Source organism: Grosmannia clavigera (assembly GCF_000143105.1).
Source record: "Grosmannia clavigera kw1407 unplaced genomic scaffold GCSC_113, whole genome shotgun sequence".
Taxonomy (NCBI): domain Eukaryota; kingdom Fungi; phylum Ascomycota; class Sordariomycetes; order Ophiostomatales; family Ophiostomataceae; genus Leptographium; species Leptographium clavigerum.
In genome coordinates, this window is record NW_014040831.1 from 860,272 (window position 1) to 881,060 (window position 20,789).

The 20,789-nt window shown below is 50.9% G+C and overlaps 7 protein-coding genes across 7 annotated transcripts; 5 read left to right on the forward strand and 2 right to left on the reverse strand.

The window, feature by feature from the left end:
* Nucleotides 1-1,297: 1,297 nt before the first annotated feature.
* CMQ_3820 (uncharacterized protein) lies at nucleotides 1,298-3,184 on the forward strand (the record flags this gene model as incomplete). Its single annotated transcript, XM_014319758.1, has 3 exons — nucleotides 1,298-2,237; nucleotides 2,298-3,026; nucleotides 3,138-3,184. 3 exons carry the CDS (start codon nucleotides 1,298-1,300, stop codon nucleotides 3,182-3,184), a joined length of 1,716 nt encoding a protein of 571 aa, XP_014175233.1.
* Nucleotides 3,185-4,444: 1,260 nt separating this feature from the next.
* Nucleotides 4,445-5,296, forward strand: CMQ_3276 (uncharacterized protein; the record flags this gene model as incomplete). Its single annotated transcript, XM_014319214.1, has 1 exon — nucleotides 4,445-5,296. One exon carries the CDS (start codon nucleotides 4,445-4,447, stop codon nucleotides 5,294-5,296), a length of 852 nt encoding a protein of 283 aa, XP_014174689.1.
* Nucleotides 5,297-5,690: 394 nt separating this feature from the next.
* CMQ_4108 (uncharacterized protein) lies at nucleotides 5,691-6,978 on the reverse strand (the record flags this gene model as incomplete). Its single annotated transcript, XM_014320046.1, has 3 exons — nucleotides 5,691-6,109; nucleotides 6,172-6,833; nucleotides 6,902-6,978. The coding sequence occupies 3 exons, from the start codon at nucleotides 6,976-6,978 to the stop codon at nucleotides 5,691-5,693; spliced, it is 1,158 nt and encodes a 385-aa protein (XP_014175521.1).
* Nucleotides 6,979-10,441: 3,463 nt separating this feature from the next.
* On the forward strand, nucleotides 10,442-12,563 carry CMQ_3474 (peptidase s15; the record flags this gene model as incomplete). Its single annotated transcript, XM_014319412.1, has 6 exons — nucleotides 10,442-10,455; nucleotides 10,664-10,801; nucleotides 10,857-10,959; nucleotides 11,011-11,160; nucleotides 11,544-12,075; nucleotides 12,154-12,563. 6 exons carry the CDS (start codon nucleotides 10,442-10,444, stop codon nucleotides 12,561-12,563), a joined length of 1,347 nt encoding a protein of 448 aa, XP_014174887.1.
* Nucleotides 12,564-13,114: 551 nt separating this feature from the next.
* On the forward strand, nucleotides 13,115-14,032 carry CMQ_4055 (gcn5-related n-acetyltransferase; the record flags this gene model as incomplete). The annotated part of the gene is made up of 2 exons (XM_014319993.1): nucleotides 13,115-13,568; nucleotides 13,647-14,032. The coding sequence occupies 2 exons, from the start codon at nucleotides 13,115-13,117 to the stop codon at nucleotides 14,030-14,032; spliced, it is 840 nt and encodes a 279-aa protein (XP_014175468.1).
* A 349-nt stretch (nucleotides 14,033-14,381) lies between these two features.
* CMQ_3487 (uncharacterized protein) lies at nucleotides 14,382-14,957 on the reverse strand (the record flags this gene model as incomplete). Its single annotated transcript, XM_014319425.1, has 1 exon — nucleotides 14,382-14,957. The coding sequence occupies one exon, from the start codon at nucleotides 14,955-14,957 to the stop codon at nucleotides 14,382-14,384; it is 576 nt and encodes a 191-aa protein (XP_014174900.1).
* A 3,073-nt stretch (nucleotides 14,958-18,030) lies between these two features.
* CMQ_4245 (major facilitator superfamily transporter nicotinic acid transporter) lies at nucleotides 18,031-19,078 on the forward strand (the record flags this gene model as incomplete). Its single annotated transcript, XM_014320183.1, has 3 exons — nucleotides 18,031-18,318; nucleotides 18,400-18,504; nucleotides 18,572-19,078. 3 exons carry the CDS (start codon nucleotides 18,031-18,033, stop codon nucleotides 19,076-19,078), a joined length of 900 nt encoding a protein of 299 aa, XP_014175658.1.
* Between the last annotated feature and the right edge of the window lie 1,711 nt (nucleotides 19,079-20,789).

Sequence of the window (20,789 nt, forward strand, 5' to 3'; positions counted from 1 at the left end):
CACACGACGGTTTGGGCAAACAGGACGTTGATTATGAAGCACGAAGTACTTTTTCATAGTTTACCAGGCCGTTGGAAGTCATAGAGCCAATAAAACTCTGTTCATTCAAATGGTCCTCAACATCCTCAAAATATAACAAAAGCAGCAAAAAATAAAAAAATCAAAAGAAACTCCCCCGGGTGGGTTTGAACCACCAACCTTTAGATTGCAGAATTTATCTGATAACAGTCTAACGCGCTATCCAATTGCGCCACGGGGGATATTTGATTGTGGCGATTCGCGTCGAAAAAGCGCCCTTCAAAGCGAGTGCGGGGCTCTGAGTGTAAAAAGAAATGCTACTATGTATGACACGGGCTGTCCGCCGATGACGGCATTTAGCTTTTCCTCGGAGACGCGCGAACAGACTAGCCTTGCATTGTCTACAGTAGGGAATTCTGGCTTTTGGCTGCTGGAAGGGTTTCTCTGCAGGTCGATGACAGCGAATACGTCATTGCGCATGGCTGAAACCGTGGCCGGTTCGAGCGTCGAAAATGCTCGCAGATTCGGCGTCCTTTGGGGACGTTACTTGGGCAAATTGTGTTAGCGCCCGAGTCCCCAGCGAAACGGCGCGGGCCCCAGAGCACTGGCGTTGATGGGCTAGAGCGGCCGTGTTTTGCCACAGGGTTTCATTCTCTTGTCTTGTGGCCTTTTGACGCGAATGACTGGAATGGTGTGTGATACGTCGAGCGCAGGGAGAGGCCGGTCGCAGCAGGCAGCCAAGTCACGTAACGTTTCAACCGCCGTGCAACCTGTCTTGTCCGGCCAGTCTTCTCGGCTGAGAGAAGGAGAAGGCAGCCTTTGTCGGATGCGTATATCGTACTCATAAGATGGAGGTTTCGTACTCGCTAGGTGGAAATGTATAGCACGTGAAGTGGATCTCTTGTCCTGCATGATACGCAAACGGCAGGCGCGGAGGCAACCCAGACACCCTTCGTGGCTGCAGCAATGCCCCGCTGACATTTCTGCGTGTTGTCCCTCTGTCGTAACCCGCACCGTTTTCGCTTCTGTCGTCATAGCCCCAGTTCTCTAACAGGCCTTTCATAAAAAGCAGTTTCTCCCACATTCGACACATCATCACGCAATGACCCGCCACGTGCAGTCAGCTCTGAACTTGTGATTTTGATCTTGCCATCATTGCTGCCTTTTTTTTTCTTTGAGCGCTTTTCGATTCTGTTTGAGTCCATCGAGTCGGGCCACCGGTTTCCCGCTTTTCTGCGCCTTTTCTGGTCAGAATACGACCAACTTCCCAGAGAATAGCATGGCCCCAGGCGCTTACCGGGCGTCGACCGGTGAACTGGATAGTCGCGAATATGACCGGGTGTCGTTTGAGCGGGATCGAGAGCGAAGAGACTGGCACGGCGACGAGCGAGTGAGCCGGCACGAAGAAGACGAGATTTCTATTAGCAGCCGACGAGGAGGTCCACCGCCACGACCGCGCGACCGATCTCCGCCCATCGACTGGCCGCCGCGGGGTAGCCGGACGTTTGAGGACGATCGGGTAGTGCACGAGCGGCGGCGGATTGTGGACGACGACGATAGCAGCAGCCTGCAGTCTGGTCCTCCTCGCCGACGCCGAGAGCCACCAAGACCAGCCGTGATCGATGGCGATGGGAACCGACGAGTGTTTGTGGAGAAGGAGATTGAACGGCTGACGATGCGCGACCGGTCGCCACCGCCACCAATGGTCCGTCCGACGCGGCTGGTGCGCCGGCAGTCCAGCCTCGATACGTTTGACCGACAGCCGGCACGGCGGTTCCACGACCACATCGAGGAGATGTATGAACGGACACCTGTGCGGCTGGACGACGTCCGAACACGGGTCGACGATGTGTACATTGACGTGAACGGCGGCTACCGCAAAGGTCGCGAACATGACGGCTTCCACGAGACCAGGCTGGTGCACAAGACGAGTCGGCGCCGCCACAGCCGGAGTCCAAAGCGGCCGAGCAGCAGCAGCAGCAGCAGTGCCAGCGTCAGCTCAGCCAGCGTCAGCAGCGGCGGTGTGGCGCTCAAGGGCACGCGCAGCGAGTACCCCAAGAAGGGCAAGACCCGTATGCCGGCGCGACTGGTCTCGGAGCGGGCGCTCGCCGACCTTGGTTACCCCTTCATCCGGGAAGGCAAGACGATCGTAGTGCAGGTGGCACTGGGCCAGGACAACATTGACGAGGTGCTCAAGCTGAGCCAGGACTACAAGAAGAGTATGTTGGACAAGCGAGACGTTGGACGTTGTGGATATTGGTTGCTAACATAGAAAACAGGCGAGAGCGAAATGGTCGAATCCAAGACGACAAAGATCACAAAGATAACCACAGGTGGTGGTAGCCGAGGCGGCAAGGTGGTTGAGGAGGAGCGACGGGAGGAAAGGCACCGCGATGATGTTTACATGACGCCAGCTATGTACTCACCGCCGCCGATGGCTCCGCCTCCGCCTTCGGTCTATGCACCGCCGCCCGGACCGCCGCCCAACTACGTGTACCAGAACGAGGTGCCTCCTCCGCCGCCACAGCCTCCACAACCAACAGAATACATGACGACGATCAAGATCCGGGACGACTCGCCGGAGCGCATGTTCACAACAGCCGCGACAGGACCCACGTCGAACTCATTGGCCCTGGTGCAGCCGACATCGCGATCGCTGGCTCCGGTGGTCATTGATGCCGGCGGTCCGTCCGAGTACTCCGCCTACTCGACCTACTCGACCTACGGGGACGACTATCCGTCTGGGCCGGCGACCATGATCGTCGATCGCCGCCACCGTCGGCACCGGTCACATTCGCACTCGCACTCGCACTCGCGCTCGCACTCGCGCGGCGATGGCGCGCTCTACGCCCACGTCCACGACGGTTATCACCACCATCACCACCACCGTGACCGCGAGCTGGTGCGGACGGAGCGGCTCAGCACGGGCGAGCTGGTCGTGTACGAGGACGAGGTCGAGCGGATCGTGGAGCCGCACCGTGGCGTGCGCATCGAGAAGGACAAGAAAGGTAGGATGGCGTTGAGCGTGCCCCGATACCGCTAAAGGTGTGCGATTATCTCAATTTCTCTACTTTTGCTGTTCTACAGTTTCATGCTGACTGATCATTTTGTCTGTTCAGGTCCACCGCCGGCTCTGATGAGAGCCATGCTTGCGACCTTGACTTGATGTTTAGGGGCTTGGTCTACTGCCTTATCTTTACTGTCTGAACGCTAAATTCTCTCCTTGTTTCTATTTGCAGGCGTCGTCTCGTTTTATGTGGTTGGTTAGGCTGGGTTTATTATGAATGAATGTTTCCTATGATATCTCAGGGCTTGACTTGTAGGTGTTCTACGTTGTTATTATGCTTCGAGGTTAGATACTGTGGACAGTGATGTCCTACTGATTGAAACGAAATTCTGGAAATGTTTGTTCCCTCGCTCAGAGTCTAAGACTTAGTGCTTGTGTGTGTGCCTCCGTAAATGGCTTGGATAATGCAACGCAGTGCAGCAGTCACCAGAAATACAACCTTTCTTACGATGGCGCCACAAGCTTCGCCCGCTAGGCGCGCGACGAGTTTGTGCCCGGTCACTCCGGCACCACGGTCAACGGCTCTGCCGCGTCTCCGTTCGATTCTCCCCGTTTGATTCGAGGCGGCTACCGTCTACAGAAGGTACTTTTGTGCTGTGCACTCACCGGGCATATAACTGTCTCCTTCACCACCTTCCACCACGTACGGCCATAGATACTGGAAAGCACGGGATCGCGTCCGCTCTCCCCTAGTTAAACCAGTAATCGGCGGATTAGTAGTTGGGTCGGTGACGACCAGCGAATACCCGCTGCTGTACGTTTTTTTCCTTTCGATTTTCCGTACTCTTTTTTGTCTCCGCTGTTTTCACTCCCCCTTTCCCCCATTTTAGCCTTTCTGACAGGCACGTGCGGCCCCGCTTGTATCAGGCAATAAGGCCTGAGCAGAAATAACGCGAGCGCTAATCTGGTCTTGGATTAGGCGCAGAAGAGCTTAATTATCGCGCGACATAACTCATTTCCTATCTCTCTGTGCCGTTCTTTAACAATGCCCAAGCGCCGCACTTTCTGTCGAATGGCGTCGAATTCATTCATTCTTTTCTATCCATACGGCGGTCATATCTCTCTCTTGAACATTGCGTTCCCTGCCTCTGCCTTTCTCATGGCTGCTTCACCGAATTTCACCTGTCTGTATTAGCGACAGATATCTCGGATACTCCACACTCTTTTAACGACCTTTCTGAACGACCAGACTTCCAGGGCATCGGCCTGCTCGGATCAATTAACCTTGAGAGGCAGATTGCTTTGCTTTCAAGACAACACCCATTCTGTTTCCGTATTGCGAATATCGTCTGCCACTCGTTTTCGACTCCTTGCACATCTGCCTATTTCGTCTCTCGTCCTGCCCCTCTTTTCGCGACAATGCGATCATCCGTCACGATTGCCGGCTCTGCCACGGCACTTCTGGGGCTGCTTGTGCGTCCTGTAACTGCAGACGCAGAGACGGTCTACGTGACACCGCACGCCAGCTACTCGTCCTCGGTCGGCGTGCTGGGCTGCAAGATCAACACCGACCGCGTGGCCTACTGGCCGGCCGAGGTGGACTGCAACAACCTCTGCGTCTCGCTGAGCTACGGCGGCCGTTCGCTCTATCTGCTGCGCATCGACCACTCGGGCGGTGCCCACGACGTCAGCTACGACGCCTGGAACTACCTCCTGACCGGCAAGTCGGCCACCGAGGACCCCATCGCCGGCGGCGCCACCGCGATGACGACCGAGACCGTCGACATGGCCAACTGCGCCGACCTGCTGCATGCCAAGGCCGACGGCAAGACTGCCCTGCCGCTCAGCGCCTCCAACAGCATGAACTACCTCAACAGCTGCCTCGAACAACAGGCCGCCGGCAACGACAGCTGGGTCGCCCAGCACTACGCTCTCTTTAACATCGCCGACCCTCTCTGCCTCTACGGCTACGACGAACCCTGCTCGCTCGACGACTGGCCCAGCCAGAACCAGGCTACCTGCCACCACGCTCTCGGTGCCGCTGCAACCCTCAGCGACGCCACCCCCGTCTACAACATCGAGTACCCCAGCGGCACCCGCGTGCTCGCCGGCGGGGCTGCTGTTCCTGCTTCGTCCAGCACTGCGTCCGCTTCCAAGTCCACTGCCGCTGCCAACAATGCCGCCGCCTCGTCTGCTGTCGTTCTTGTCGCTAGCTGGACCGCAGTCGGTCTCGCCAGCCTCGTCCACTCCCTCGTCGCCGGCTTCTTATAGCGGGCATTGCCATAGGGACTGACACGGCCCTGCATCTTTCTTATTCTCGACGACATGATGGCTTGATGGTTTTGTTTTTGGTTGTCTTAACTGAGTCTCCTCTTTCTTCCGACTTATTTTCTTTTCAGGATATCCCAAAGCGTAATCTATTTTTGTAGTTGCTTGGTGTCTCGCAATATTGCGAATAGGGCTGGAAACTCGATCAGTACCGAAGTAACAGCCCTTAACGGAGTTTAACCAATGGCTCTCCGTGATAGAATAGCATACGTACTCCGTACTAGAAACACATTTATTCTAAACATGAATTTAAGCTGTGACAGAAAAAAGAGGCCTTCAGAGAGGGCGAAAATGAAAAGGACCATATATTCGCCAACCAAAAAAATCATCACGGGCATCACGGCGCGGCGGCGGCAGGACAGTCCGATTTCTTAGAACAGCAGCATCCCATCATGGCTTCTAGGGTATCCTTGCAGTACATGATCGCAACCGTAGCCACCTTAGAGTTAGCCGCAATCGCAGCCGTAGCCACCTCAGAATTAGCCGTAATCGCAGCCGTAATAACGAGAGAAGGAGCTACAATTGCAACTATCATTACAATGCAGGCCAAGGCTTGAGCCCAGATCAGTAAACCGGATCTTCTGATGTTCTCGGCCAGGGAAACAAAGCCTCTATCGCTGTTCTTGACAAACCTAGCAGCGCTAGAGGATGACAAGTCACTATTAACACTAGGCGCGGTTTGGGGGGGTGAACTGGCGAGCGATCCCCCATTGTCCCGGTTGCTGTCTGTGGCCAGGTCCTCTTGGTCGAGATCAGCTGCACGACACGGATGTGTTAGTATTGGCTGCAGTGCTAGCTCTGACACGCTGGAAACATACCCGTCCTGGATATTGAACTCTGAGTATCCTCGTGATGCGGCTCTAAAAACTGCCCTGGAAAAGGACGGCCGGTCTCTGCACCATGAGGTGAAGTATCGCGGGCCGAACTACGGAGGTCATGGCCTGGAGATACTTCCTTGGCGATCGTAATAGTTTCCGTGCTTGACTCGTTTTCGGGCTTGCGAGCCTGCTCGAGGTCGGCATCGTCAATGCTGTTTGGCGGCGGGGTTGTTGGGCCTGTCCATGTACCAATCTTTGAGGAAGCAATGTCTACCGCCTCGTTTTTGACACCGCTTTCGTCCTCTGCTTCCTGGCCCGAATCACCGCTATCGGCGCTTGGTGAAGTGTTATTTGCGGTGCCGTCCCCGTTGGACGTGGTGGGCTTGCTCGTGGCAGTGTATATGGACGGGATAATATTCTCAGATTCTGGAAGCGCCTGGAATTTATTTTCATTGAAAGTCTCAAGCCACACGACTAGATCCTTATTCGAGTCATTTTCCGGGTCTTCGCCAGGCCAGTCGACGGACGAGCGATTCGCACGCGCGCCGTTGATCGTATTGACTGCAGCTGCAGAAAATGACTCTGTCAGCTCGTTCGGGCCTTGCTCGTCGCCGGATTGCTCTTGGGGTGGTTCTGCGGTTGTCGCATTGTCATCGTGAGGGCTGGCAATGGCCATTGTTAGCTGCATCAAGCTGCCCCTTCTCACACCTTGTCGAGAAGTTATGCTCACCAGTCCACAATGCCTCTCGCGCGGTTATTGTCTGATTCATCGACGCAATTATCAGGGGGGGCTTTGATTGCCGACATGATGATGACGTTGATGTTTGAGGATAAGCTGGATTCGAGCGATGTGATAAGCCGGATCGTATCCTGCAAGAAGAGCACGGAAAATAAAAGCGGTCATGACATTGGTAGCTTATTGCCTACGCCCGAGAATCGCTCTTTGCTTGTTCCTTACAGAGTAGGTGGTCATGCTGGAACAATCCCATTTTCTTACCTCATTATACCTCTATAGTTCAGCTATGGTGGGGTAGGCTCGGCGGCCACTAATATGCGGGAGAGTTGCTAACTTGTTTACGTGTCCGTTAGGCCGAGCTCCAGGTGTGCTGTGCTGATGGTGCTTTTGTTAGATCACTCTCAGAAACGGGTTCCTGTCTTCGTGTTTCTTCTTTTATCCTGGTAAATTTCATGTCGACCTATCGTAGCCTCCGGGCTTCTGAACTATCTGTGGCACGGGAAATCCACCTGTAATAGAGTGATAAGGGCAATGTTCTATGATTTAGTCTTATGTATGCGATAGAAGCAATGCTAACAGCATTGGTGCCGTTATAATCTATGACCAACATAAGATAGAAACCCTAAATGGGAGATGACATTTACACAAGCAGTGGGCCCGCTCGCATTCGCGAGCGTTGAGAAAAATCGGAATAGTTTTTAAAGCAAATAAACGGGCCGTTTCCGGCGATTATCTAAGCGGAAAGCGGCATTTTGATTGGCTGAAGCCGTAAACAACAGTGAATTCATAATAACAAAGGAAGTGGTGATAATTTTCTGAATCCTGAATAAAACAACAAACTTTTGCTCGAACAGCTTCACTGTAAGTACGGTATTCATCCACAGCGAAGCGCGCGCGCGTTTCAGGCAAAAACCACGGCCGCCACACGACTTTACAGCTTCTCCCGACCACGCGCATACCCGAATTCTAATTGGAAGACAATGCTAACGTGCTGCAGCGACCCACCATTTTTTTTTCTACTACGGAGTACAACATATACAATTGCAATGGCTGCAGCCGGTGCCGTTACGGTCACTCTACTAACAGCCGACCCGAATGCAAGTATTTGCTCTAGTGACATTTACATATGGTTATAATAGCTTGGCGTATTATTGGGTTTCAGTTAATCATCTATAGGTGTTGAATATCAAATAATAATATCAGACCGCAATACTTTTTATCTCAGAAACATTGCAGTCTTCTTAATTTCTATTTAATTGTGGTACTTTTTGTTCAGAGCGGCTTCCTTGTGCGCTGCTTTTAACAGCTTCCGTTATATAAGCCGCGTTTCAACTTTCGCGTCTGCATCCACGTCTACTGCCGCTGCCAACAATGCCACCACTTTGTTTGATAACTTCCTTGTTGCTAGCTGGACTGCCTTCGGTCTCGCCGGCCTCGTCTACTCCCTCGTCTCTAGCTTATTATAGTGGTGATTTTAATGGGGACCAACACGGCCATGTATCTCCTCCTACTATGCTGCTGCTCTTCCCTTATTATCGACGATATGATGGCTTAATGGAACATTTATCGTTTTTGTGTATCAAGAAGTGCTTCTGGTCTAAGTAACAAGGGCCACACAGTTGAAATATGTACCCGCGGCGGTTTCTTTCTCAAATTTGATGCCAACGAACTGTTCCGACCCTTCTCCATCTTCCTCGGCCGCAGCCTCTCTGGCTTTCCGAGCCGCGTCTCTTTCTGCCGTTTCTAATAGCTATCGATACGTAAGCTCGATTTGAACTTCACAACTTTTTCGCAAGGCCGTAGCTTACTGGCAACTGCCAACTCATTCTACAAGGGCGGTTAGTTGAATCTTTGCATTATAGGGCCTTGGAAACATACAGCTAGTTGACGTCTGGTATTCTATATGAATGAAGAGCGGTTAATTTGAAGAAACGACCATTACCATTTTAGGCATGCAGAGACTTACACGGAGCGTCGTCTCCAGCGTCTATAAAAGTATTTTAGGTTAGAATAAAAACAGTATTGCAAGTATAGAGCGGTGGGTACTGGCCGCCAATTTCTCCTCTAGGCGCTGTATCGCTTTGTTAGTATCTTACACAACAAGAAAATCAGTTTGGTGCGGGAATTCTTCACCCCAACCATGGCTCTTTTCTTTCTAGAATCAAGTTGATATTCCACAACAAGTTACAACGTTTCCAAGGTACATTACGAGCAAGATGAGCTATAGGCTATATACATTAGTATCACAGAATGTTTTCGCTTTATAGGACTGTTCACTCACGGTGGTCGCGCTCTCTCTCTTTCTCTTTCTCTCCAAGACCGATAGTGGACGGAGGCGGGGGCCAGGGTCAGAGCCAGGGCCGGTGATTAAGGGGCCGGCGAGGTCGGTGGGGCTGAGCGGAGGAGTCCTGGGGCCGACTCCCCGGCCGCGGGTTTCTGTGCGACGACATCTACTTCTGTAATATGCCCATGTAAACAGTGATGGAAGAAACTGTCTTTCCCTGATAGCCGGGTGATGTGCGTATTGTTTCGGTTTCGCTGTCCTGATGCAATTTGAATGTGACGGCAACTTACTGTTTAGTGCTTTTCGTCAGTATACATAGATGCATGGATAGAGAGAAAGACAACAGGAAACTTCGAAGCAATAGGACATTATTTGGCAAGCAGGGGTTGGGTCTCAGAGTCTGACCTTGATATCCCGTGAGCCTGAAAAGATTGATGGTAGTTTTATTCTATGGTATCGTGAAACGCAAGCCGTGAGCTGTAAGCCACACAATCAAGATGGTGGATGGGGGCTTAGCACAGGGTGCTACGCCAAATGTCACTGAATGTAACTCAACAAAACGAATAGGGTAAAACGATGATGGAGACGAAAGGTGAAAACTTGGAGGCAATTTTCAAAGTTTATCCTAGGAGAGCGGGATGAGAGGGGTGGCCTAATGCCCCTCCCTCTGTGTAACCATTATCATCCTTGGCACCTGCCTTTCCTGTGGTCCCACAACGCCATGATACTCGCATACCGTCTGTAAGAACCGAAAAAAGTAACAAAATAAAGAGGAATGCACAGGTACAAGTGATGAGTTTCATACTAATATAAAAACAGCGCTTTCCAGTGTGTGCTAGAGACACGCCTTATGCAGGGATCCGTTGATTAAGGCTATTTGGTGATAGTCGTGATGCTTCTACATAGTAGGAGCGGAAGCGGTGCGCCTATTGCACCATTTCGGTATTCTGCCGGGGGCGGTGAGCCGAAATACAGTATGTGGAGTGTGTCTCTATGTTCCCATACGCACACCCAACGAAGTTCTTTATCTCATACGCGCTTCTTTTGTACGATCCTACACTTCTTCAGTGCTTTGACAGACCTTGTATATCTATTTCTGGCCAAGACACGCCGATTTTACTCGTGGCCAAAACGCATCATGTCTGATGCGAATGCGACCACCCCGAGACTCTTTATCGCCCGACATGGTATGATGTAGTTTCCAGCGCCCATTTCGTGTGTTGTGCCAACTTGTCTTTAGGCGAAACCGAATGGACCATTTCCGGTCAGTGCACGGGAAATGCCGAGATCCCGCTTACTGAGAATGGGATCAGGCAGTCTCGCGGGACAGGTACGATGTTGGTCGGGCCTGGAAAATTAATTGACCCCGCCAAACTCGCTCATGTATTTTGCAGCCCTCGGAAGAGGGCGGTCGATACGTTGGAGTTGCTACTCGGCCAAGAATGCAGAGATGACTTGGAAAGCAAAAACAGACTTACCATCACCGACGACATCACGGAGTGGGATTACGGGGCGTATGAGGGGGTGATACCTGGCGACGTCAATGTTCGAAGAAAGGAGCAGGGCCTGGGAAAATGGAATATCTGGATCGAGGGATGTGAAGGCGGCGAGTGAGTCGGATAGGGCGATGGGAAATTGGCGACCACAACGCTGACAGCCGCCTAGGAAGCCTGATCAAGTAAAAGAGAGGCTCGACCGGCTTATCGAACAGATCACAGAGATCCAAAAGCCCTTCATTCATGGCGGGCCGGCCCCAGATGTCATGGTGGTATGCCTCCTTCACGCGCTGACAACAAGCCCTGCTGATAAAATCCAATAGGTTGCCCATGGCCATATACTTCGCGCTTTCGTCAAGAGATGGCTCAAGTATCCGATGGATTTCGAGTTTACAATGATGATGGAGCCGGGTGCCATTGGCATTCTCAGCTATGCCCACCACAATATCGAGGAGCGTGCCCTTCTGGTTGGCGTGGGTTTCCCAACATCTGCTTGATGGTAGTTTGCCTGGACCGAGCCGCTTCAAACCCCCCATGTTGCAGTGCAGCAGTCATGAGTCCACAAGCTACGCGTTCATAGAATAGCTGTGATTGGAAAAATCAACGATAACTTCAGATGTTACCATTGGAGACCTTAGACTTTTCACTCAGAGCCGGTAATTCGGCTTGTCCACTATCTGACTGACCCGCATGGAACCGAGTCTTGCCGACGGCTGATCCTGAGAGCTTGCTTTCAATGCGGGGGTTGCATTATCTGGCTTCGATGATCCATAGAGCCAGGTCGGCACGTTATAATTGACCCGCCAGCACCTCCTCATCTGCCCTCACCCCCCCTCCTTGTTGTCACATAGTATAGTCCTTCAGACTCATCCTCATGTTGCGCAACGATATCGCATTTACTACCACGGACGGCGTTGTCCTCAGTGGCTGGTTTTATCGGCCGGCTACGACGACAGTGGTGGTCGATCAGCCACTGTCCTGTGTCATCCTGTCCCACGGCTTCTCGGCGATCAAGGATATGGGTCTGCACGGTTTTGCCAGCCGCTTTGTGAGCAGCCTGGAATTGCCTTGTCTTGTCTACGACCACCGTGGCTTCGGAACCAGTGCCACAGGTGCTGGACAGCCCCGTCATGAGATCCTCCCTGATCAGCAGATTGCCGACATGCAGGACGCCATCACCTATGCCCAGAGCCGTGCCGATGTTGATTCCGACCGCATTGCCGTCTGGGGCAGCTCCTACAGCGGTGGTCATGTTCTGCGCATCGGTGCCATTGACCGCCGTGTTCGTGCTGTTGTGAGCCAGGTTCCCTGCGTCGATGGCTGGGCCAACTACTACCGTCTCGTGCGGTCAGACTTTGCCGCGAGCATGAGTGCCGCTTTTGCAGACGGTATGCTTACAAGTGGAGAGAGCATTGAGCCTTCTCTCGAAGTGGCTCAATGCCGCTGTATCTAACATAACGATGCAGACCGCATCAGTCGCGCTGTCGGCAAGCCACCCACCACAATTGCGGTTGTCGACAAGGATCCGCTCAAGCCATCTGCCCTGCAAACGCCTGACAGCTATGTCTATTTTAGCGGCTGGGGCACACACTCATCCTGGCAGAACGAGGTGACTCTGCGCAGCATCGAGGCCATGCGCGCCTACAATCCCGCTGCGGATATCAGCCGCATTGCACCGACGCCGCTGCTTATGCTTGTAGCTGACAACGACGTGGTGGCCCCTACGGATTTAGCACTGGAGGCCTACTCGCGAGCTCACGAGCCCAAAGAGCTGCACCTCTTTCCGGGTGGTCACTTTGATGGCTACGTGGGCGACAAGTTCCAGAACAACGTGAAGCGGCAGATCGACTTTTTGCAACGGCATCTTCCGGAGTAAGAGCCAAAAAAGTGAAAAAAGCATCAAGAACAGACAGGGGTTCTCCGAGAATTGAACTCGGGACCTCTCGCACCCTAAGCGAGAATCATACCACTAGACCAAGAACCCAGTATCCACTTTCTTATAAAATGCGCCACACTACTGGCTAAGGGGACGTGTCTCTATACAGATAACTGGGATACCGAAGAAAGATCGCTGTAGATGTAAGACGCGCATGTTTTGGCTTAGCCTTACGTCAGTCTAGTGGTTGTTAAAGAGTCATGATGCAGCATGGCCACGTTTCAATCGGTAAAAACTGGCTGTTTCTACATACTTTCCACGCCCGTGCACTGTTAGTACGAAGTACTCTACTGCAGGCTCTAGACATATTCCTATTTGAGCTAGTTCCACCGGCTTAAAGTTTGCCGTATCTTACATGTATTTCAGTATATGTGTCCTCAGTGTTGCCCTTACAATGCATGCGATCAATGGATTGATGTAATGTCAATGTATAAAGTCGAATTGCCCACAAGCAACGACTGCTCGTCCTAAAATTGCCCACAAGATAGACGATGGGGGACTGGGGACTCCAAAGTGTTACTGTTGCCGATGCTGCGGACTTGGCCCGCAACAATATATCCGCTTTTTGGCAAGACCGCATCTGGAGAGTTATATGGCCCAGCCACGTTACTCAAGACTTTCTTATTGCCCAGATGGCTAAGCGTCAGTCCAACAGTCTCTTGAGGAACCGTGCGGCGACCCGACATCAGAAAGCTGTTGACCCGGCTACCGGAGCCTTGGTCGGATACGCCCGCTGGGTGCTTCCAAACAGCCATCTGCAGGCGAAGAATGGCAACGAGCCAACGTGGCCAGGAGCCTTAGTGCCCACAGTCAGCGAAGAGGAGCAACGCTATCTCGAGCAGCTGGCCGGATCCTCCTGGTGGCAGTTTCGGCCCGAGGTTGAGCATATGGACAACAGAGCTATTGCTGTGAAGAACCGGATCATGTCGACGAAGCCTTATTTGAGTGCGTCACAGGATTCGGGTTTTTCTCAATTTTACTGTTTGTGTTTGTGTTTGTGTTCCTACATCTGACTTGTTCCAGTGCTTGATTACCTAGCCGTCCATCCAGACAATCAGGGAAAGGGCATTGCTTCCTTGTTGGTCGCCAGCGGCATACGGGAAGCTAAAGCTATGGGCCTTCCTATATTCATTCTTGCTTTCGAAGCCGGTATCGGTGTCTACAAGCGACTGGGATTCCGTGAAGTTGACCGAGTGACTGAGGATATGGCTAACCATGGAGGCGAAGGGGAGTATGTGGTCTACATGATGGTCTACGATGTCAATACAATGGGTGACAACCCACAACTGGTAGTATCAAAGGGCAGTTCAAGAGATGTAGTGCTATCGCGAATATGGCCAAGTGCCGCTGATATTTGGAGACGCTACTGGGAAACAACAGAGACCACAGATACCGAAGAAAGCCTTTAGAGATAGTACTTAACCGGCGCCCTTTGCTGTACTTTTGATCCTCCAATCACTACGATCGTACACAGCCTTTGTCATACGCTTTCTCTGGTATGAAAGGAAGAATGAGTAACCTGTTGTTTACAAAATGTCAGACGCCGGCTATAGAGCTGCGACGCAAGGGTTGATGCCATGACCCAAGCATGCTTTTGTACCTTTCTCTAAACGTTTTAAACTTTGGTATCCGATATGAAAGACCGGAAAGGATAGTACAAGGTGTATATTATACGGTAACTGTTGAAAATAGATATGCTTGCAAAGATGTCCTTTTACCCAGTAGGGCAGGCTTGCATCAAGCTCTGCTCAAATCTGCTCAAATCTGCTGCACGCCAAAGGCAACCGCCGAGACGAGCAAGGCACTAATGGCGAGGCCCAGCGTGTTCACGATCGCCAGTGGCCGCGTCTCAGAGGCCGCACTCTTGCTGCTGCTGCTGCCGCTGCTGCTGCTCGCAGTCTTGGTGGCGTCAGAGGTGGCGGTGCTGGTGGTAGTCTTGCCGGTGGTGCCAGTATGGGTTGTGCCGGTGTGGGAGGTGATGGTGTCGGTTTGGGTGCCAACCACGACCGAAGCTTGATAGCCGGTGGGAATAGACGAAATGTCTCCCGAAGCGGTGGCGTTGTTGTCATTGCTGCAGAAGACTTCCGAGTACTTGGCGCCATTGGCGTAGAGACAGAGATAGAGGTCCTGGATGGTCTGGTCTACAGCGAGGCAGTAGAGACCACAGCTGTCGTGGTAGCTGACGACGTCGGCATTCTTGCAGCACTTGGTCATGATTTCCGTGTGGTTGCCGCCATAGGGCATAGCACAGTTGGCATTGTAGGTAGGCAACGTGTAGAGACCTGCGCAGGGCGTCGTCGTGGCCGCAGCCGCAGAAGAGAGTGTAGACGTCATGATTGCAGTGACCGGTACTTGTTATGCTGGTGTGTAGCAAGCTGGGTCGAGACGGCGCAGGGGGTGCATTATTAAAGCCCGTTGGGGAGCGAGGAAGGTTTAGGCTTTGTTTACTTTTCACCGCGATAGCGCGTCCTCGTATAGGACACCTTAGTGCAGGCTGAATAAATACGAGAGATACGAAAACAGCTGCTTTGATCTACATAAATAGCGCCAGTTTCGCCAAGGCGCGAGACCGGAACAAATGACAGGTGCCTGAACTGCCCCACCAACGCGGGCGAGTGCTAGCGGGACGACAGGACGCCATTTTCCCTAACCTCCAACGGGCTGTCACTAGTAAGATAAGTTACATTGCAGGCCATAAGCTCGTATCTGTAAGCGGAAATTTGGCTGTATTTTGGCACTGGCGCCGGCCAAATAGAGCCACGCCTATTTGGCTGTGTCTGAGACAGTTTCAATCTGTTCTTGCCTTCGTAGAGTGACTGTACAGTGTCTGTAGAGTGCCTTGCATCAGTTTTTATTGCTTGTATTGTGTAAGTGGGATTTGAACCAATTTCGGCCTAAACGAGGCCGCAGATATTTGGATTTGCTCCATGCCTCGATAAAGCAAATGATAATGGCTGACATAAGACTGTTTCTCGTTTCATACTCAGCACATTCCCTCCTTCACCCTTCTTGGCGATATGCCAGTCGCCTTAACAACTAACTGAGATCACCTTGGACCTGTCATGGCTTTGCCTTCTTCACCTCTACACTTGTCAAGAGCAATTGCGATTGCGCAAAGGGTGCAAGTGCAACGGTGTCTCAAACTTGGGCTTCTTGAAAAATAGCCGAGAGGCTTGTGTTGCTGACTTCACGTGTAAGCAATACGACCGTATCTGTAACATTCTTGTTTTTATTGCAGACCTAGCCACTGCTCCTTCAAGCCTCTTCTTCGTGATATTTCAATCTATTATTTCTCGATTTCCAGCTAACTCAGGTAAGTATGTGGCACTTGGGAACATACCCAGAGTTTTTGAGTTGCACAGCACAATCTATATCTCCTTGCCCGCAATTTGATGCTAGGGTTGTCCAGGATTCCCGTAGACGTACATGTACCCCTTGATCCACAAGTCATGTTCTACCCGCCAGGGGAATGGAGCGAAACACCAGCTGACACCGTCTGGCACGAGGAGAGTCCGACAAAAATTCTCTCTATATACGTAGCACGCAATGTCTACCTCGTCATCTTCCTGGGATTTTAAAACGCTCAGGCCAAGCCACATTTGGCTGAAGAGCGATGGTTCCAATCCACATCATTAAGAAGCAATGTTCAAACAGCGCCGGAAACATAAGGTATCTGAATAATGCTGTTGACCCCATTTGGTTCCGTTGCCGTGAACCGGTATTTATGCGTTAATTTTGTTCAGCATGGAAAGGCAGTACATTTACTGCCTACTTGCCGAAAGTGATTCTCCAAGGGTAAAGGCGCCGTAACATGCAGCTCACCCTCGAATATCAACAGCGAACTCTCGAAGAAGACCGATTCTTTCAAGATTGGTGTAAAACAAGGGCAAAGAAACTCCAAAATGTGCCGACTGGGTGTGATCTCGACAGGAATGTCAATAGGCTGATATCTTCGTCGACCCACCAGCTGCAAAGCTGAGTCGGTATGGCTACCCCATCGAGCGTGATTTCTACTATCGAAACAAGCCCCACGGCAAACTGACAGTCTGAGACGCCGAAGGCCGAAACAATTCTGTATCTATTTGAGCGTTGAATTTGTTTTGCGCTCTTCTGTAAACACCACACAAGACTATTGGTGAGCCTCACCCTCCAGAGGTAATAACAGACACCCTCGTACGAGCTTATCGATGCGAATGATATACGACGCGTAGTCGAGCATAAGAGCATTCGGCTCCGACATCTTGACGCCAGAAAGGGACACGCAAGCCGATCTAGTCCAGTTGTCCCCGGAACAACTTCCTTCATCTGAAAATCCGACTGTTCTAAGCAGTGTTTACGCTGGATTTTTCAGCTAATGGAACTCCTTGCTATCACCCTCGCGCATTCAGATATAGCAATTTTTGTTTTTGTTTTGGAAAAGCTACCGGTTTTTTTTTTGGCGATAATTATGATGATCTTTGCAAGACTCCGGTGCCGATAAAATGTGGTGCCTTGTTTATTGTTTGAGATAACAATACACGTTCTAGTGATGGGGCAAAACAGAAGGAACAGTCTTGCCGATGTTTGATTGTCGAACCATTCGCACGCTACTGAAGATTCTCGGACTGCTGCGACATGCTTTGCCGTTGGCACTCCCTGACATCATAGTGTATGTGGGGCTCCCCCACGATAAATTTTGCCCCATCTCAAAGCCGGGGATGTGGGGAACTGATCCTACCAGTAGAACAGCTTTTTGGCACGCGAGACAAACCTTTGTGGTTAGAAATCATGAAGCGTTCTTTCGTTGATGCTTAGAAAAGACAGATACTCTTGGAAGTGAAAGGTATCATGCATTGACAATCGGTCAAGAACAGGTCTTTGCACTAGGCAGAACCCATGCCGAGTTTCGGCTAGTAGAAATGATGTCGGTATAACCGTTAGATAGGTGCCATCGTGCTGACGTTTCTGCCACCAAAATAAAGAGTTTTGACGAAGTATTCTCTTCAATATAGCAGTCATCTTTACAAATATTGGAACTCTGGTCGCGACCGTTTTATCTTAACGCAGTAATATACTAGATCTATCGACGTCCAGGACAGGACCCCATGGTTCTTCCAACTGCCAATGCCAGATTTCCAGGTTTCTCGTAGTGGGTCAAAGAACACATTTTAGGCAACAATTTCCGCTAAAACTGTTCTCAGAGCCGGCACCGATAAGCAAAAGAGACCCGTCTGTCAGGACTTCGGCCATCGCCGAGCTTTCGGCCGTTGCCGAAGTTTTTACCACAAAAGGTTCACCTCGGGTTAGACCATGTTCTATCTTAGCTACTACCGAAAAGTGACTGCATCTTTATAAGGCCGGCTGAATCTCGCAGTTAGTTGAGCATGCACTAAACGAAGACAACTTGGATGGTATGACTACCACAAACATGACGCTCACAGAGGGAAAAGCATACAGTATCGAGCAGGTTGAAGCCGCATTGTCGGAAAAGACATCTAATGGTGCAGATCGCGGCCTCAACAGTTCAAATCAGCCACTTTACAATGACAAGGAAACAACTAGAGTGCTTCACAAGGTTGACTGGCGATTGGTACCAGTGTTGACCTTGCTATATACAGTTTCTTTTCTCGACAAGGGTAACATTGGGAATGCCAAGGTTGCAGGCATGACTCGTGATCTTCACATGACAGGCACGCAGTATAATATTGCTCTAACGGTTCGTTGACCTCCTTCAGGGCACATGAAGAAACTTATATTGAATCATTCGGATACTTACTGAACATAAATCTTCGTACAGATGTTCTTTTTCCCTTATGCCGTATTTGAGATACCTAGCAACATAGTTCTGAAGCTTATGCGGCCATCCCTGTGGCTGACTATTCTTGTCATTGCGTGGGGCATCGTAAGTGACATCTGCATATTCAACTGATCTCATATCGCTCTCTCACGGAAACATCTAATGTGAATAGGTCATGACCTGCCAAGGAACCGTGCAAAACTACCATGGTCTACTCGTCACTCGCATCCTCCTCGGCTTCTTTGAGGCTGGTTTCTTTCCTGCCAGCACTTACTTGCTCGGCGATTGGTACTGCCGCTTCGAACTTCAATGGCGTCTGTCTGTTTTCTTTTCCGCGTCATCTATGGCTGGAGCCTTCTCTGGGCTTTTGGCTTTCGCAATCGAGAAGATGGATGGTATCGGGAAACTCGCAGGCTGGCGGTGGATTTATATCTTGGAAGGAATTGCGACTGTTTTGATCGGATGCGTGATTCCTTGGATCTTGCCAGACTCGCCTGAACGGGCATCATTTTTGACCTCGCAGGAGAAAGAATTTATCAGAAATCGCCTAGAGCAGGATTCTGGTACGTCATCCGGGAGAGTTCAAACAGCGGACCCGCTTAAGTGGGCATATGTCTGGGCAGCTGTTCTGGACTGGAAGATCTGGTTTACAGTTTTCATCTACTGGGGTAACACGTGAGTCCTCCTACGTTGACGATATGAGAATTGTTCAAGGTTCTGACTCCGCGGCCGCATCAAGTATCCCCATCTACGGGTTCACATACATGGCTCCAACAATTATACTGGAACTTGGTTATACCTCTGCCCAGGCACAGCTTCTGACAATCCCAATTTACGCCGTTGGTCTTGCAGGAACTCTCATCACCTCTTGGCTAGCCGACCGACATCAAACACGCTGGCCGTTCATAGTGATTCCATACTCGATCGCACTCTTCGGCATGGTTGGCCTGCTGGCTATACCCCACCCAGCACTTCCTGGTCTAACTTATGCATTTCTTTTCGCAATTCCGGTGGGTGTCTATCCGTCTGTCGTCTCTCTGATCTCTTGGATTTCCAACAACTTGTCGCCTACGTGGAAGAGGTCCGTGGGTATGGCCCTCAGTATCATGATGGGCAACTTTGGTGGCGCGGTTGGATGTAATATCTACCTAGCCAAAGAGGCACCTCATTACTGGACAGGATTCGGCATCTCACTTGGGTGTTTGACACTGGCGATCGTATCCACCTTTGTATTGCGCTGGGTGTACTTGCGAGAAAATGCAAAGCGAGACAAAATTTCCGAGGAAGAGGTCAGAGCGATGTATACAGAAGGTGACCCTGGCCCCTTTCCAAAATATTTCTTCAACTGACAGATTGCTAACTGTATGACAGAGGAGCTATTAGATTTTGGGGATCGCTCACCATTGTATAGATATGTTTTGTAATGTGAACAAGGACGGCACAGAAACATTCCCGTCACGTCAAAAATTGCTGCATGTATTGATTTTAGGAGAGGAAATTGTCAGATTACTTGTCCCGTCATGGTGATTGTAGGGTACGTACAGTAAGAGATAGTACAAGCTTCGTTTATTTCACAGGTGAAACGCAGGTTCTCAGTGCAGACAACCAGAGATAATCCGTGACAGAGTTGAGAATAGGACATTACACTTGAAGCCGTCTCGCGTTATTTAGAACTGGGATCAACATCCGTAGAAGTTGCCCAGTGATATCATCTCAGAGGCCGCGAGAGTTAAATGATAGTCGCCATGTGATTAGCTCCTGATGGTTATCACCTAGATAGTTTCACATGAGATGCACGGCAACTAACATCCCACAAAATCAACAGCCTGGCTGGAGACTGTATCACACAGGAAGTCCATTGCCACGATCAAGAAACAAGGGTCCACACGCCCGATCACAGTACTTGTCATGACCGGTTCGGCTGTCAGATAAGGCGTTATACGCACGTCGTACATATATCGGCGTCAGAGATACTGGGGCATAGAATCTTATTATGCGGCGAGTGTTTAGTGCTGGGGATTAGTGTGGACTAAACCGATCACGTGACTTTAAGGATTCTCAAGTTGTACAGTGTATATACAGTTGTCGAACGGACAAGGCTAAAATGGGTGGGGAGTGCACGAATACATGTACTGTATGGCGCAGGGCGCTATTTAGTATGGGATTTCATGCACGTCGGCATAGCTCGGAAGCACCTAAACATAACAATACACAGATGCTCACTGCTATGGTGTAGCAAATTCCAATTGACAATTGGACGTGCACTGTGTCGGTTTTCCGGTGCTTGTGCGGAAGCATGAATAGGGCGCAGGTCCACAAAATATGGCTGTAAAGTACAAAGTGTTAAGTGATAAGAGGAAACAGTTAAATTGCCGGTCCTCTCCCACATT